The 16,062-nt window shown below is 42.0% G+C and overlaps 1 protein-coding gene across 26 annotated transcripts in view; it reads right to left on the bottom strand.

Annotated features, from left to right (window-relative positions):
* Positions 1 to 16,062, bottom strand: part of Rbfox1 (RNA binding fox-1 homolog 1) — a 1,978,359-nt gene that overhangs the window by 94,192 nt on the left and 1,868,105 nt on the right. For all 26 annotated transcript variants that reach the window (XM_045161626.1, XM_045161611.1, XM_045161608.1 and 23 more), the window contains one exon: positions 8,696 to 8,749. In XM_045161626.1, the coding sequence (XP_045017561.1) occupies positions 8,696 to 8,749 (54 nt within the window). The remainder of the gene's footprint in view (positions 1 to 8,695; positions 8,750 to 16,062) is intronic.

The following is a 16,062-nucleotide window of genomic DNA, read 5'->3' as shown; positions in this document are numbered from 1 at the left end:
TAAGTGGATGACACATAAAGATCAAGCCCCCAACCCCTCTCTCATTTCTTAATGGATCCTAAAAGTAAAGGTTGGGAAGTGTCTTTGGATTCTAACAACTGCCTTACCTCTGCAGTGATCTTTCCATACTTTCTTGCCTGATGAACTCCTACTTTTCCTTCAAAGACCAACTGATATCACCCATTTGGTTTCCAGTGTAGCAGAGAAAGTGTGTGTGTGTGTGTGTGTGTGTGTGTGTGTGTGTGTTGCATTAGGTATCATTTTTCTATACACCAAGTTCAGTGTCCCCTTATATACTTTGCCAAACTTGGTACTTGGAGGAAGACATGGGGCCTTCCTCTGTTACTTGGTACCACTCCTCACCTTCATACTGTAACCCCGTATTAAAGGAAGAATAGAAGCTGGGGAAATGGCCTCATGCTTGTAATACTGCACAAGCAGGAGGACCCAAGTTAGATTCTCGGAACTATGTGAGAATCCAGGCGTGGTTGCACATGCCTCTAACCCCAGTGCTGAGGGGCCCACAGAGACCAGAGGATTGCTGGGGTTCCCTGATCACAACCAATCTAACCAAAAGCAGCCAGCTTCAGGGTCACTGAGAGCCTCTGTGTTACAGAAGTAAGACAGGAAAGTGATGGAAAAGTCCGCCTGTGTATCAGCTCATGTATGCACAGGACACACGAGCCTGCATGCACATGCACACTCACCCACCCCCATACATACACCCCATACATACACAGGCATACCCCCATACCAAAAATTCAAAAAGGATGAGTTAATGGAAGCAAGTGGCAGGTGTTAGTTTATACCAGATCTTTTTTATTTGTTTATTTATTTTTGGATCTTCCCTGCTAAGCATCATCCTGCTGTGAGTCATGTCAGCTAAGCTGTATGGGTTCATGCAACATGTAACTGCTAAGGAGTACAATTCTAAACAACATTTGAACTTGACCTGTGGCTTAGGAACGGTGCTTCTTATACAGAAAGACCCTGCTATGCCCTGCCTTTGAGGGAGCGACCCTGATCAACTTCCCATGCCACAGAAAGCGCATTTATATATAAAATGTAATTTCTTTTTCTTTTCTATGTTTTCTTTTTGCCATCTAAGCAAGTACTGATCCTATCTGAAGATCAAAAAACCCCACAGGCTCCATCAAAGATGAGCTGCATTCCCTCTGTGGGCCACAGAAGGATGTAGATAAAAATTAAGGCCAAATGTGGGCAGGGACAGAATAAAATCTGATAAGACAGGTGGGGGGAGGGGAAGCAAAGCGAGTTACAAGCAGAAGACAAGGCAAAGGTACGCAGATGTACAAGATAAGCCCTGTGAAGTGGAACATTTCCGGGCTGAAAATCCTTTGCTTGGGGACTGAAATCCGGATTCTCTGGTTCAAGTTCACTGAAGTGCACTGCATTTGAACTTGGCAGACAAATTATACAAAACATCAGAGAGCCAAAGGTCATCATTCATGAAGCATGGCTCTGCACAGACTTCACTCTGCATCCAGTCCAGACGGAAACCTCTGGGTGTGGGGGTAAAAATAAGTGTGCCATAGGGTGCTACCTGAATACTGACTGCTGGCAGGTTTTGTGAACCAGCACTACGCTCTTTCGTGGGATGAAGGTAGCACCCTCCATGGCGTGCTTGTTGCCCAGGATTCCCTGAGCCCACCTTGAGAGCCTAGTAAGACTAAGTATCCTTACACCCAGACCACAGAGACTGTGAGTACTCGGGAGGAGAACTTCCAGAGTTTACACCTTGGTACAGACATCACAAAGCAGCTCAGGTGAGATCAGCGTGAAGATCGTCCTCTTCTATGGCAGGGGCAAGGAAGATCGCTCAGTGGGCAAAGGCTTTGCAGTGTACGCTTAAGGACCCAGCACTTACATAAAAGCCAGGCAGATGGTAGCATGTGCTTGCAATCCCAGTGCTGCAGAGGACCCCAGGAGCAAGCTGGCCAGCTAATCTAGACTAATTGGAGAGCGACTTTGTCTCAAAGAAATATAAAGTATAGAGTGTTTAAGGGAGACACACATTAACCTCTGTCCTTCACACACCATGACACATGTGCCCTTGCTCGTGTACAAATACAAATACCCATAAGCACAGCTCACCTGCTTCACACACACGTGCAGAAAAAGAAAGAAGGGCACGTAGAACAGAGAGGGGGGCCACAATCTACCTCACTCTAACCCAATTCTGAGGCGAATCGTGGTTCACATAGGCCTAATTCCAATGGAAACCCAGCATCTTTGTGCAGCTAATCCGAGGTCAAATACAGTTGCCCTTCTGAGATAAGCAATCACAGAGAGCTATGTCCCACCTCTTTGTGTTTAAACTTCACATTGAGATAACAGACCAGCACCCCATCACCTTTAACTTATCACAGCTCCCCTGCCAGGTTCCTACTGATGTGGGCACTCCAGATGGCACTGGCTTCAGCATTCACCTTAATCTCTTAAGTTTCTATTTTACTCAACTGGCTGTGAAGTTCTCCTGCCTTCATTACTGTCCCTGATCCTACTGATGACTATGAGATGAGCTTGTCTTAAGACCTGAACGCTTGTCAAGGGGGACTTTGCAGTCAGGCATGCCTTTCTTTTAGAATCATTTCATTCTCCCTCTCAAAATTAGATTTATTTTCAGGAAGCATATCAACCAAGACCCCTCCCCCAAGTCCTTCCCCGACTACTCCAAGTCCTACTAATTTCCCAGGGGCTGAGGAGGTGGCTCAGCAAGTAAGAGACCTGCTCAAGCACGTGGGCCTGAGTTGGACCCCCAGCACACATGTAAAAAGAATAGCATGGCTGTGCAGGTGTAACCCCAGTGTAGACAGAGGCAGAGTCAGGATCTCTGGGACATGGGGCACAAGCCCATGGATACACATGCATGTACCACGTGCATGTCGACCTCCAGTTGGCATTCTGTGCTTCTTGGAGGTAGTTTGACTGAAATCTCCCCATAGGACTATGAGTTTTGAGTACTCAGACCACAGCTGGTCGCAATTTCATAGGTGGAGCCTTGGTTGGAGAAGGTGGGTCACCAGGGGTGGACCTTGAGGTTTATTAGCTCTGTCCACTGGGTGTGCAGAGAGTAGCTCATTCTTGCTGCTGTGCAAGATGTGATGCCCAGCCTCTGCTCTGCCATGCCTTCCTGCCACAGGCAGCTTTGGTTTGGTTTCGTCTCAGAAATGGGAAAGTAACTGCAGCACCCTCTTCACTACTTTTGTTGCCTTGGGACCTGACTGTACCATCAATCTGCCTTTCATTAGAAGATCCCTTCCAGTCTCTATCAATCACGAACCATGGGGTCATCTAATGCAACTGCCCAGCCACGGAAGTATGAGAGCTCAAGTGGTGCATCTTATGACTCATGTTAAGCTTTTCCATCTTACAGCACCATTGGTAGAATATTAACAGACAATGTGAAGAAGCTCTTCCCTGAGAATCTTACTTGCAATTGAAAACAAATAAAAAAAATAATTTGTCATTATTGCTCCAAGAACTTTGTACATAAAACTAAAGTAAGTCAACAATTATGTTGGGTATATTATCACTAAAAATAATTACTTTATTATTATTATTCTTTTTGTTTTACAAGGTAGAGTCTCACTCTGGTCCAGGCTGACCTGGAATTAACTATGAAGTCTCAGGGTGGCCTCGAATTCATGGTGATCCTCCTACCTCTGCCTCCCGAGTGCTGGAAATAATTACGTTTTTTTAAAAAAATGTTTTATTAGAAGAAAGAAAACATTTTTCTCACATTGATAGGGATAGGGTTTAAGAACATCAAGAGCCTTCTGTCTTCTGGATTCTTAGAAATATTACTTCAATTTACATTAATAACTTGGGGCAAGGCGACAACAGCAGACGTCTACTAACGTTCTAATATACTTAGCATCCCAAAGCTTACTGAAACCCTGAGAAGGGATGGCCATCCATACCGGTCAAAAATCTTCAAGACCCATCTGTGCCTTAATTGACTTATCAGTCATTTGTCTCGAGACTAAGCCTCAAGGGGTCTGAAGATAATTAGATTTAGGAAAATAATCAATGCTGCTTAGCTTTACTGGAGTACACCCACCTGCCTTTTGAGGAAATTTATATATGTTCTTAGGATATGGTGATTTATGTATATGTGCTTCTGCAGGCTGGCATTAAATAAGAATTTTCAAAAGTTCAGACTAAGTATGACTGGAGGAGAAATTGAGGGTAGGGGGAGCATCCACAATGAAGGACCTTTTAAGATGGCTTTTAAGTTCTCCTCCAGGAGACAGAGAGGGAGAGAGAAAGAGAGAGAGAGAGCACACAAATGTCATAATTTATCAAAGCAAATTAATACTGTTCAGCTAGTAATTAAAGGTACTCATTAAAAAGGGCCACTGCTCTCCCCTCCTCCACCCTGTGTCAGCAACAACATTGTACGGGGGCATCAAAAGGTTCTATAGGAAAATCAATATCCCACCATTTTATAATTAAAAGAGAAAATAAATGTTAGGGAAAAGTCCACTAAATTAGGAAAATTACCTTTAGCAGAGATTGAAAATATTGATTTTAATTTACAAAATATGTGAACTTTTCATGCCCCATTCCGAGAGACAATTGGAGGCTGAGTTGCTAATTCTGTATAAACTTCAGAAAAAATCAATGTTTCTGCTATGAGGATATTATAAAATGTGTCATTAATACAACATGTTATAGATAGAAATGACCAGGAAGTCTGTTTTTCTGTCTCAGGAAGATATGGAACCAACCTCCAAAATACCCAAGGCAAACCTATAACAAGATCTTCATTTCAGTTTGTGAAACATATGGAAAATAGCAAGAAAAATGTAGACAATTTTTGTAGCTGGGAAAATTTAGAATGCTTCTTCAAGTCTTAGTCTTGGATATATAGATGTGTGACGGTGATATCCGGATGTGAAAATGGGTTTAATGTTCATACATCTCTCTGTACAGACTCATTCCATACATACAGGAACTTGAAGCCTTACACGTCATCTAGACTCTTCGTGTTTGTGGCATTTCAGTGCTTCAAAGGGATGGCTCTAGGGTGTTGATATGATACTGACACTTTCTCTAGTTTTTTGAGTATCTTGAACTTGTTCCATGGACATATATCAACATTTAGGTGGAATGAAAACTATAGAGCCCCTAGGATAATCCAGATACTGGCAGTATGAAACCCTCTTCAGCTTTCTCTAGTAATATTTATGTTTCCATGTGATATGTTTTCTTTTTATTTATTTGTTTTGCTTTTTTTGTTGTTGTTTTGTTTTTTTGTTTATTGAGGTAGGGTCTCACTCAAGCCCAGGCTGACCTGGAATTCACTATGTAGTCTCAGGGTGGTCTTGAACTCACGGCAATCCTCCTACCTCTGCCTCCCAAGTGCTGGGATAAAAGGCGTGCGCCACCATGCCTGGCTTGTTTTTCTTTTCTTTTCTTTTTCTTTTTCTTTTTTTTTTTTTTTTTTTTTGAGGCAGAGTCTCACTCTGTAGCCCATGCTGGTATTAAACTCATAGCAAACCTCCTGCACTGGCTACGAGGCTGGGTGTGTGCTCCCATGTCCTATGCCCTCCATGTGTCCTTGCTTGAAAACATGTTGTATGGATTTATAAGGGTACTGGGGAATTGAACCTCGGCCAGTAGGCTTTACAAGCAAGTAACTTTAGCCACTGAGCAATATCCCCAGACTAGTATTTCTCTTAGGTTGAGATTTTCAATTGTTCGGAGTCCTTAAAGACACTCCTCATACACTCAATTTGTACACCTAAATGTGGTGTTGTTGCTAGTGGTGGTGTGATGTTGGTAGTTTTGGAAAAGACAGTGATGATAGCTAGAATAATCTACAGTTGTATTACTGTTTTAACTTGTCTGGCTTAGACCCAGAGCAATGGCATAACTGCTGGGCATAGCATAGGAAATAATGTCCTAATATTAATAAGATGAAAGAAGTCCCATAACCTGGTGGTGAAGGACTATGAGATGATGAAAACTGACTTCCAAACCTGGCCTGCTTCACACCAGCTGCGGACTCTGGGCCCAGGCAGCTTGTGCGCCTTCCCTTTCTCACTTGCAAACTGCCACAGAGACTTAATACATTCATGTGTGGCAAGTGCTCAGAACCGTATCTGCCCCACAGAAAAGATTCCATAAATATTAGCCCTCATAATTTCTCTCTCCCCATCGCTGAGAGACCTCTCTTCCAAGGCTGCAACTTGACTCACTTTGAATAACTAGCTCTGGTGCTTTAAAAGGAATATGAATTCTTTTATTCTTGTGTGTGTGCCAGTCTGCAATGCTGCCCGTGTCTTACTGTCCTCTTAAATACCAGAAGACATGATTTTCCTGGCAAGCCAAGACAAGTGCAACCATTAGGATGGATCACAAGGGACAGAGGCTGAGGAGACAGCTCAGTGGATCAAGTACTCGCTGTAGCATCATGAGTACCGAAGTTTAGATCCACATAACAGCCGTGCAAATTCTAGGTGAGCATATCTGCCAAATTGCAACCCTAGTACTCAGGAGGTGGAGGTGAAGTATCTCTGGGGCAAGCTGACTAGCTAGATGAGCCAAATAGGTGAGTTCTGGGCTCACATGAAAGACCTCAGTCTCAGTAAATAAAGTGGAGAGTGATGGGGAAAACATTTGATGTCTGGCCTCCACATACACCTGCACATTTGTGCATGCGCACCTGCATACACACATATGTGCCCATGTGCCTACGAACTGCATGCATACATGCATGAATAACACACACACAATCGCACACACACACACACACCACATAAAGAACAAGAGCCTCTTGGACAATACCGACATCTCCACGGGACATTTCTGGTCCTTGACCTTAGCTCTGGGGAGAAAACCTATACTAAGATACATGTCAAGAGTCAACATACACTTGTCCACATACACTTGTGCAGAGCACCTGCTACCTACCTGAGCCAGCTCTGGGAGACCTCAGGCTGTGCCTGTATATGTGTGGAAGTTAGCTCCTCTCTCAGACTATCTGGGATACTTTGTATATCTGTAACTTTGGACAAGGTATATCCCCAACATACCTGCCAAGTTACATCTGCCCCTGCACAAATGATCTTACCCCTAAGTCCTGAAATTAACTGCTTCAAATGGACATTGTAAGAATGCCTAGGCTAGTCCTCTCATGAGTTAGGATAAGCTATCTCTGAGTCTAACAGCATGCTCAGAATTTAGCAGAGTCAGCTTTTGGTTAATCTCCTCTTGTGACACAAACATCTGACATGAACTTTTGTTTTTATTTACCAAACGTTCATATGATGCTAAGTGGGTAAACAACCCTTCAAATGTTAATCCCTTAAATTCTAATACACACCACGTGTTTCTTTCACGTTCCCCCATTTAAGAGATAAAGAAACTGAGGCACAGAGACGTTAAGTAACTTGCCCGCACCACAGCACTGGCCAGTAGGGGAGGTAAAATTTAAGCTTGGGCTCTCTGGGCAGGTGTTCCATGTTACTCATGCTGTGTGCCCTCTCAGGAGGTAGGGTGCATGATATTATCAGGGGAAGCCTTATAGCCCAGTCTCTCCTCACTCTTAAGAATGAACACAGCTACTCCATAGTAGAATTCCTGAGCTTAATCCAGATTTCTGGCAAAACTCACATATGGAGAGCAGTCGCCAACACTGCACACCTGAAATCCAGAATTCAGTATTATCCTGATCTTCCCTAGATTTACCAAAGTTTTCACTTTTATCAGATTGGTTTTTTGTGTTAGAGTAGCTAAGTTTTCTTTGATCATTGCTCATCCTGTAGGGTAAATGTTTCCATTTACAAGAGTTGGGCATCCCAGGAAGAAATGAAGCATGGCTGACCTTCACAATGACACTAAGTGAATGGGTCTACGGTCATTGGGTACCAATTCCACTTTGTTCAAAGGCAAAAGCCATCCAGAGACCCCTGTCTCACAGCCACGAGGAAAGGCTACTACTGGGGTTCTAGGAGTCCAGAGCAGTCTTCATGACCACCAACACCTCAGAGTATAGGCAGGACAGCTGTGCTCATCACATCCACCAATGCTGCTAGGTTACTTTCTCCCCGACTAGTTAGCTGAGTTTTCCAGGAGGGCGGCTGCCCCTTTAAGGGACACTTAATGCTTATCATGGAAGGGATGAGGAGAAGACATATTCTTGAAGCAAAACAGAAAGACGTGAACTAGCTGAGGCCCAGTGACTGACGGAACCAGACAGACAACTTAATTTTGTTTCTAGTTTACCAAATAAGCTTCTCTTGGCAACTTTGAATCATTGTCACATTATTGAAATGATTAAACTAACTCTCTGCTTTTCCAGGGAAGAAGAAATGCAGCCCCGGTAGAAATATGTAACAGAAAGCCACATTTGTGCATATGGAAAGAAATGGGCATAGGATCTTCACCATTCACTCAACATGCAATGGAACAAAGTCCCTATACTATTTTAGGGCACCACCTCTGTGAAATGTCCCAAGGGGCAGAGCTGCATGCAGATCCCACCAGGTTACTCACATAACCCCCCTTTAATTATTAAAGAGTCTTAAAAACTCTTGGTTTTCTCTGCCCCCCCCCCACAGATTATTAAAAGCTTGCTAGGAGTTGGTTCTGATTATGTTATAAACCCCGTCATTTACTAGCAGGCAAAGCACATGTAGAAAAGACCAAGAGTGGCAAGCCTTACCTGCATAGAATTCAGGGCTGTAGACTGCACCCACAACTGGGTTTAATTTCCAGCCTGAAAACAACATATAAAAGTGTCATTACTATGTTTTATCTGATCACCTTCACCCCTGCAAAGCAATCACAATTAAAATAGACTGAAATAGATTTATATATCTTAGAAACTTAAGGATATGTGAGTTGGGTATGTATAAAGTATTTGAGAATGCAGCGAGGTGCTTCTTAATTTCCTGCCCATTTGATTTAATAGAGTGGACACCACTGACCACCCTGAGAAGAGACTGTACTTAATTCTCTGCCATATCAATATCTTTTAGAGCCACTATAATAATTTCAGTTTTGTCTCATTTCATATATCATTGCAAGGTAATCCATCACTCACTCTCCTGCATTAAATTCATAAAAATTCAAAAGCTTGCACAAACAGAATTCTTTGAGGGAACGTATCTGTCCCAGTTATGACCTCGAGATACTAAAGAATTCCAAAGTGCTTTATGAATACCAAAGAAAATGGTATTTTTATTCCCTGGAGATTTGGTGGGGAATACATTTTAATGCACTCAGGAACCATAAAAATCCTTAATCAATGTGTGATATCTAAGGTAACTTTCAAATAACCTATCTACAAGATTAACAGAATCCTGTGATTTTCCAAATGTCATGGATGGAAAGTTTAAAAAAAAAAAAATCCTGGACCCTTAGGAACTTTCAGTAAAGGAAAAAAGAAAGCAATATCCAAAAATATTCAGAAACTGGGAATCACATCTTCTCCTGGCCTCTCATCTCCTTGTTCCTCTCCCCCTCCCCTGCTACATGGATCTGTGAGGTGGGGAAGATCCTGATACCGTGCTTTCCCAGCCATGATGGGCTATGCTAATCAATGAAGAGCCAAAATAAATCCATTGTTCCTAAAGATGCTTTAGTCAGGATTTTATTGCAGCAATGAGAACAGTACTAACACAAAAATGAAGGAAGGTGTTCTCAACGAGAACTCTGAGGTTTTATAGAAAGGACAGTCTCACCTGACCTATGGGATGCACCTCTAAAAACAAACAGCTGAGGGTGTGTGTGAGATCCAGTGAGAAGAGCAAAAGCTTAGCATTTCAACATATAGGCCCTGGGATTTAAGGAGATCCAGAACTTTCTAAAAAGCGTTTTGTTTTTAACAGCTTTCATTTCCAACTTGTATAAGCTAGGTAGTTTCTGTTCTCCCAAATGACCTTAAGATGGGATTTCTTAAAGTGTTATACTTGAGAGGCAAATTCAAAAGAATTTCCAGGTCTCTTGTCAGACATACAGAAAGACATGATTTCTGAGACCTACTGTCCCGTAGTTTTTAAGTATCCCACTGACATCTTCCTCTGCTATATGAGTCATACATTATCTTATAGGAATTTCTATAGTGACATAAAATTAATACCTCAAATATCTCAGAATATATATTTTCTGAGTATGTAAAATGACTTCAGTTTGACTGAAATTTCACCATTTCCTAAGTAAGAACATGTCTAATTTCTAAGGAAATGGGACTCATATCTGCATTTCAAGTCAGAGGGAGGCTAAGGAAAAAAGTAGAAAACTAGATAAATCACAGCTGTAGACATCTTTAATGTTCCCATCTAGTTCTTCACAGAAAATTTAAATTTGTGAAATGAATTAATCTGAAGGCTTATTAAATGAGTAATTGAGTCATTGAATTGTTATTCCTCTGGGCCAAAGGGGTTTATTTGAAGCAAGCCATGCCAGGGAATATCATGGCAGTTAAAAAAAAAAAAAAAAAAGTAAACCACCTGCTCCATTCTTCTATGTGATATTCAATAGCCTTCTAAACTTAGAACTAACAAAGAGTCCTTGTGTTGATCTTGAGGACCACACACTCTAACCATGGTCATTTGCTCTGTGTTTCTGTTTCTTTCTCTCTAAGTCATAGGCCATTGGCCATTTTAATTGGAATAAAACATCCATGTTCATTATACATCTAGGGTTTTTCTCTCTTTGCATGGACAACCCTTCTCAATTCTTTCCATTTGGGATTGGTGTGTTTTGAGTCTCTAGAAACTTCCAGAACATGTCAATGTCACTTTCCTGTCCTCTCTTAGAGGTACTGTGGTTCATTTCCCAGTTATAGTTTCTGCATAGCTGCTGACTCCACCTGGATTGGTCTTCTTTCTTTCCTGGCTTCTGCTGAATTGCTTTCTAGAATATTCTCCCTCATTAGAACTCATTGTAAACCTGGGTACAGTTGTCCTCCATGATGAATCCCCAGTGTGTAGTTTTGTGTGTGTGTGAGTTTGGGGGGCACATTTATGTGTGGGTGCATGTGTACGCCAGAGGTCAATGTTGGAAGTCTTACTTGATTATTCTCTACCTTATTTTTTAAGACAGGGTCTCTAACTGCTAGCCAGCAAGTCCCAGGGATTCCCCTGCCTTCCAGGGCTAGGGTTCCAGGCATTTTCACATGAGTTCTGGGGATCAAACTCAGGAGGTCTTCATGCCTATATGACAAACACTTTACCTACTGAACTGTCTCATCAGCTCTGGCCTGGTCTTTTTCTAAATAAACGGAAGGAATATATTTCTTAATCAACTTATTCCCTTCTGTCTCCTTTTACTCTCCAGAAGCTAGGTGCTACACAACTGACCAAGGAGCCTCTTAGGGACTCCTGTCTTCCAGGGGAGGCAATGAGAATCCAGCTCTTAAAAGTCTCCTCTGCTCAGATTTGCTCAGACTTACAGACCTCAAGCAGGCTTATGTAAATGTGTGCAAATTACATGCAAATGAACTTGTGCTTTCTGTGACTCTTTCTAGTACCTGGAAGAGACCCCTGGGATAACCTTGCCAAAGAGAAGAGCCTGTACTGTCAGGAAGATGGACAAAATGATCCCATTTTTAATTTCTGAGGCAGTTTGTATGTCCCCAGGCCTTGCAAATTCTGAGATTTTCATCAAGGACATTAAACCGAACAATGAGGCTTACAACAAAGGGAGAAGGGCTGACAAAGCCTCCCACTCCTTGCCTCCCAGGGCCCCATCCAACAAGGCAATGGAGCGCAGCCCAGACACACGGGGCCTGGCTCACTTGCAGACACATGAGCGATTCCCAGCAACCCTTCTGAGGCCGGGCCTTTGGGAGCCATGTCGAGTCAACCCTGCTCCTCCAAGGCCGTGTGGTAGCCTGCTTTAGAAAAATGCTGGACCACACTCATGGTGTGCAACCCTTGCTATAAGAAACACATACCAGAAAAATGCCCTAAATACATTACAGGGACAGGTGGCTTTCAAAATCTACATACGTGCTCTCTAAACAGACCAAGGATGTCAGAGACCTCCTAGATTAAACCAGGGCAGGAGGCACCATTCAAATGCCAAACCCAAAAGCAGCTAGGTGTCCACTCTGTGTGTGTTTGGGGTTACTGAGGATATTTTTTAACAGCATGCATTCATGACCAACATATAGATTTCACCTAAAATGTAGGGCTTCTAGTTCTCTTGAGACATTGATTAAAGGCAACAACTTGATGTTGAGAATCTTTTCTGATAGCTTTACTAGAGATGGTCAGGTATGGCCACATGTAACTTCCCTGCTGGCAATGCTCAGTACAGCCCCCTGTTCTGCTGATCTACTGCTGCTTTGTCTGGCGTGTATCTGCACAGTTTACACTGCTACATCTCAGAAATATTTTCCTTCACCGTTAAAAAAAAAAAAGCAAACAAACAAAAAAACCCACAAAAGATACTTAAAGACTGAGCTTTGTGCATGCCTGTTGGTGCAGGATTCACATCTTAGCTTCTTGGAAGACTGAGGCACAAGGAACCGGGTTCCAAGACCTTGTGGGCTATGGAGGGAGTTCAGGGCCAGCTCAAAATAAAACAGAGTGTGGGAGAAGCAATGAAGGGGTAGAGCTAGACGAGAAAAAATCAGTTTCTCCTCTCATTTTCTCGTTAGTTTTACCTGCTCAGCTCCCATTAGCTGCTGAGTGTTTGATACTGTCTATTGGAACTTCACCTCACTATGCAAGACAGAAGAATGGTGCAAGGTGGCTGTTTAATATTGTTATCACTGGATAATTAAATAATAATGTACTACAAATGTGAAAATGGCATTGTAACTACCTAGAATTGTGCTGAGTACTTTATCTCCCCTAGTGATCACAAAAGCTTATGATATGGGTCATACATTATTTGTTCAGTTCCCACTGGACAAAACTCTACAGGGAGAGTCCAAATAGTTTGGCTACAGTTCAACAGTCAGTCATGAGGCAGGCTCAAACTGGAAACAAAGACTGCCTCTCTAGGGTGGGGAGATGGCTCAGTGGCTAAAGGTCCTTGCTTGTGAAGCTTGCAGGCCTGGGTTTAATTCAGCACCCATGTAAATCTGGATGCAAAAAGTGACACATGCATCTGCTGCTTGTTTGCAGCAGCAAAAGACTCTGGAGCACACACATACACACATGTGCAAATCGTAGATAAAATTTAAACTTTTAAAAATGAAAGACTTCTTTCTTTATGGTCTGATATTTTTATTCAGCACTCATCTTTTTAAGAATTTCTAAGAAAACAAGAATCATGTCTAAAACACACACTTTCGCTACTATCAAGAAATCCCTCCAGAGCCGGGCATGGTGGTGCATGCCTTTAATCCCAGCACTTGGGAGGCAGAGGTAGGAGGATCACTGTGAGTTCCAGGCCACCCTGAGATGACAGAGTGAATTCCATGTCAGCCTGGGCTAGAGTGAGACACTACCTCAAAAAAAAAAAAAGAAAGAAAAAGAAAAAGAAAAGAAAGAAAGAAAGAAAGAAATCCCTCTACATCCAATTCCAACACAGAAAACCTCACTTTATCTTTTCATAGAGATGCTTTAGGAAGAAGCAGTGAAAGAGAGAGAGAGAGAGAGAAAGAGTAGTTCCTTCTTTGTGGAGATTTTTGAAAGGTGGAATTTCCAAAAGTTCATCTTCTATTCTCAAGTCTTTTAATCTATCCATGCTTACAAGTCTTGAGAACGGAAGCGCATCCTCCACCACGCTATGAACCAGTCACCACAGCATAGCTTCTCACTCACTTCCTTGGCATTTAGGGCCCAGTCTTAGTCCATCCTCGGAAACTGTGGCTGCCACTACTTTGGTTGGATACATGACTGAAGGGATCCACTATGACCTTGGCAATGAAAGCTTTATCTCACTGTCTGAAGATGGGCCATAACATCTGATGGTTTCTAATTTTGGTAAGTCATACTTTTACTGGTTTCTGAGTCGTATACTTAACGAGTAAACCTCAGCATTCACTTTATCATTTCAGTATGACCTTTGAAGGCGACATATGGGCCTGGACTCTATGTTATATCTCAGCTTCCTCTTTGCCATCAAGTGAGAAGCTACTACTGTATGTCTTTACACCATGGTGTCCTGTCTGACGCCAAGGCAGAATCAACAGAGCCAAGGACTGTTGATGGAAGCATCCATTTCCATGGGCAAAACAACCCACACTCTGGTTTTTCGAGGTAGGGTCTCATTGTAGCTCAGGCTGACGTGGAACTTACTCTGTAGCCCCACCTGGGCTTGAACTCGATGTGATCCTCAGCCTCCCCAGGAGTAGGATTATACCATGCTCAGCTCAACTGTTTTTTTCTTTCTTATTTTTAATTTTTTTGTTTATTTATTTGAAAGCTACAGAGAGAGAAAGAGAGAGAGAGAGAGAATGGGCGCGCCAGGTCCTCCAGCCACTGCAAACGAACTCCAGATGCGTGTGCCCCCTTGTGCATCTGGCTAATGTGGGTCCTGGGGAATCTAGCCTCGAAACGGGGTCCTTAGGCTTCACAGTCAAGTGCTTAACCACTAAGCCATCTCTCCAGCCCTGTTGTTTTCTTTTTTTAATCAGGTATTTTGTCACAGTGATGAAAAAAAAATGTGCTAATGTACTTTCTTACCTTATCCTTACACTGCCTGTATTTTTCTCATTATATTGTATCACCATTTACGTTGTAGTGACAATATGCACTTCATACTTAAAAGTTATCATTAATGACTTACACAGCCTCAGTTTTTATATCCCTCAAATAGAGTGAACAATGTCCTGTGTGCAATCATTTTGGTGCAATGCCTTTAAAATGCCTCATATAATGAATAGCAGATCAGGTTCCAGAAATGCTGGCTGTTTGTAAATGAATTCTGAATAGTGTTCAAGCATTCTGTGATTGTGGTTCTCAGTCCCTGCACACTGTACCACAGGGATGGATAGAAACCCCACCCCTTTTTATAAAAACATGAGATACATATGTAGACATGCAGCTTAAGGAATCACATTTGGTTTCTTGGTTTCATCTTCTTACTCAGTATACCTGCATTGTGCAGTGGACACACATACAAAATTGCTACTTCATAATATAATAAAATGCACAATAGTCAGATGGGTGACACCACCTGTTCACACTAGGCAGTTGCAGAGCTATGATTTTTATCCAAACAGGCCTCTTAACACATAATTCAGGGAGGTTCAATTATTTTCAGTGTTGGACATTCAAAGTCTGAAGCAGAAATTGTCTATGCCCTGTAAGGATATAGCTTGGGTTGCCAGAGCTAGAAAAACCATTGAGAGAAATAAATCACTGTGAGCTTTCCCCATGCTCTTGAGGGTATGGTTTGTCCAGTGGTATTACTTGGGAAATTAAGAGCAGTCTGGCTTCCTCAGGTTGGCAGTCACTGGCAGAAGGTTGAGAAAAAGAAAACAAAACAGAACAACAACAACAAAAAAAACAATCCAATGTGGATCCTGTTGTTTGTAACAGTGAAACAAACACAGAGAAGCAGATGATGACACATCAGTTAGAAACTGAAGTTCTCAGCAACCCCATATCCATTCTATGGAATATTGTAGAGCCACAGGATAGGAACTGTAGGTGTTAATACTTAGAGAACCCCATACTTAGTTGTAAAAGCCAGTTAAAAGCTTTGTATTATCATAATGATATCTCTGTCAAAAATGTGTACATAGTCCTGTAGATCCTACAAATATTTAGCTATACACATAAATGTAATATATAAAAGTGCAAAAGAAATGATAGACAACAATCTCTAATAGTTGTTCCTCTGAAGAGGAGGCAGGACACCAGGCTAGCAGTAGAGCTTGTCAAAATCTAGTTCCTTATGTTTCCATCTCCTTTTTTTTATAGTTCTGTGTTCCTGTGTTTCATATATAATTAAAACTTTAAAAATAGAAATTCTTTCTAAACTACTTTTCCTTTCGCTTGTAATAAAATTATGCTAGGTAAAATAAAACCCCATAAATCCAAGAAAAATTGTCTAAGTAAAACTGCATCTCTTGTCTTGAGATTCAATGCAATATTACCATTTTGACAGCATTATTACCATCAC

This window comes from Jaculus jaculus, chromosome 11 (assembly GCF_020740685.1).
Source record: "Jaculus jaculus isolate mJacJac1 chromosome 11, mJacJac1.mat.Y.cur, whole genome shotgun sequence".
In the NCBI taxonomy this organism is placed as follows: Eukaryota; Metazoa; Chordata; class Mammalia; order Rodentia; family Dipodidae; genus Jaculus; species Jaculus jaculus.
The sequence above is the reverse complement of the archived record's forward strand: the minus strand, read 5'-3'. Positions and strand labels throughout refer to the sequence as shown.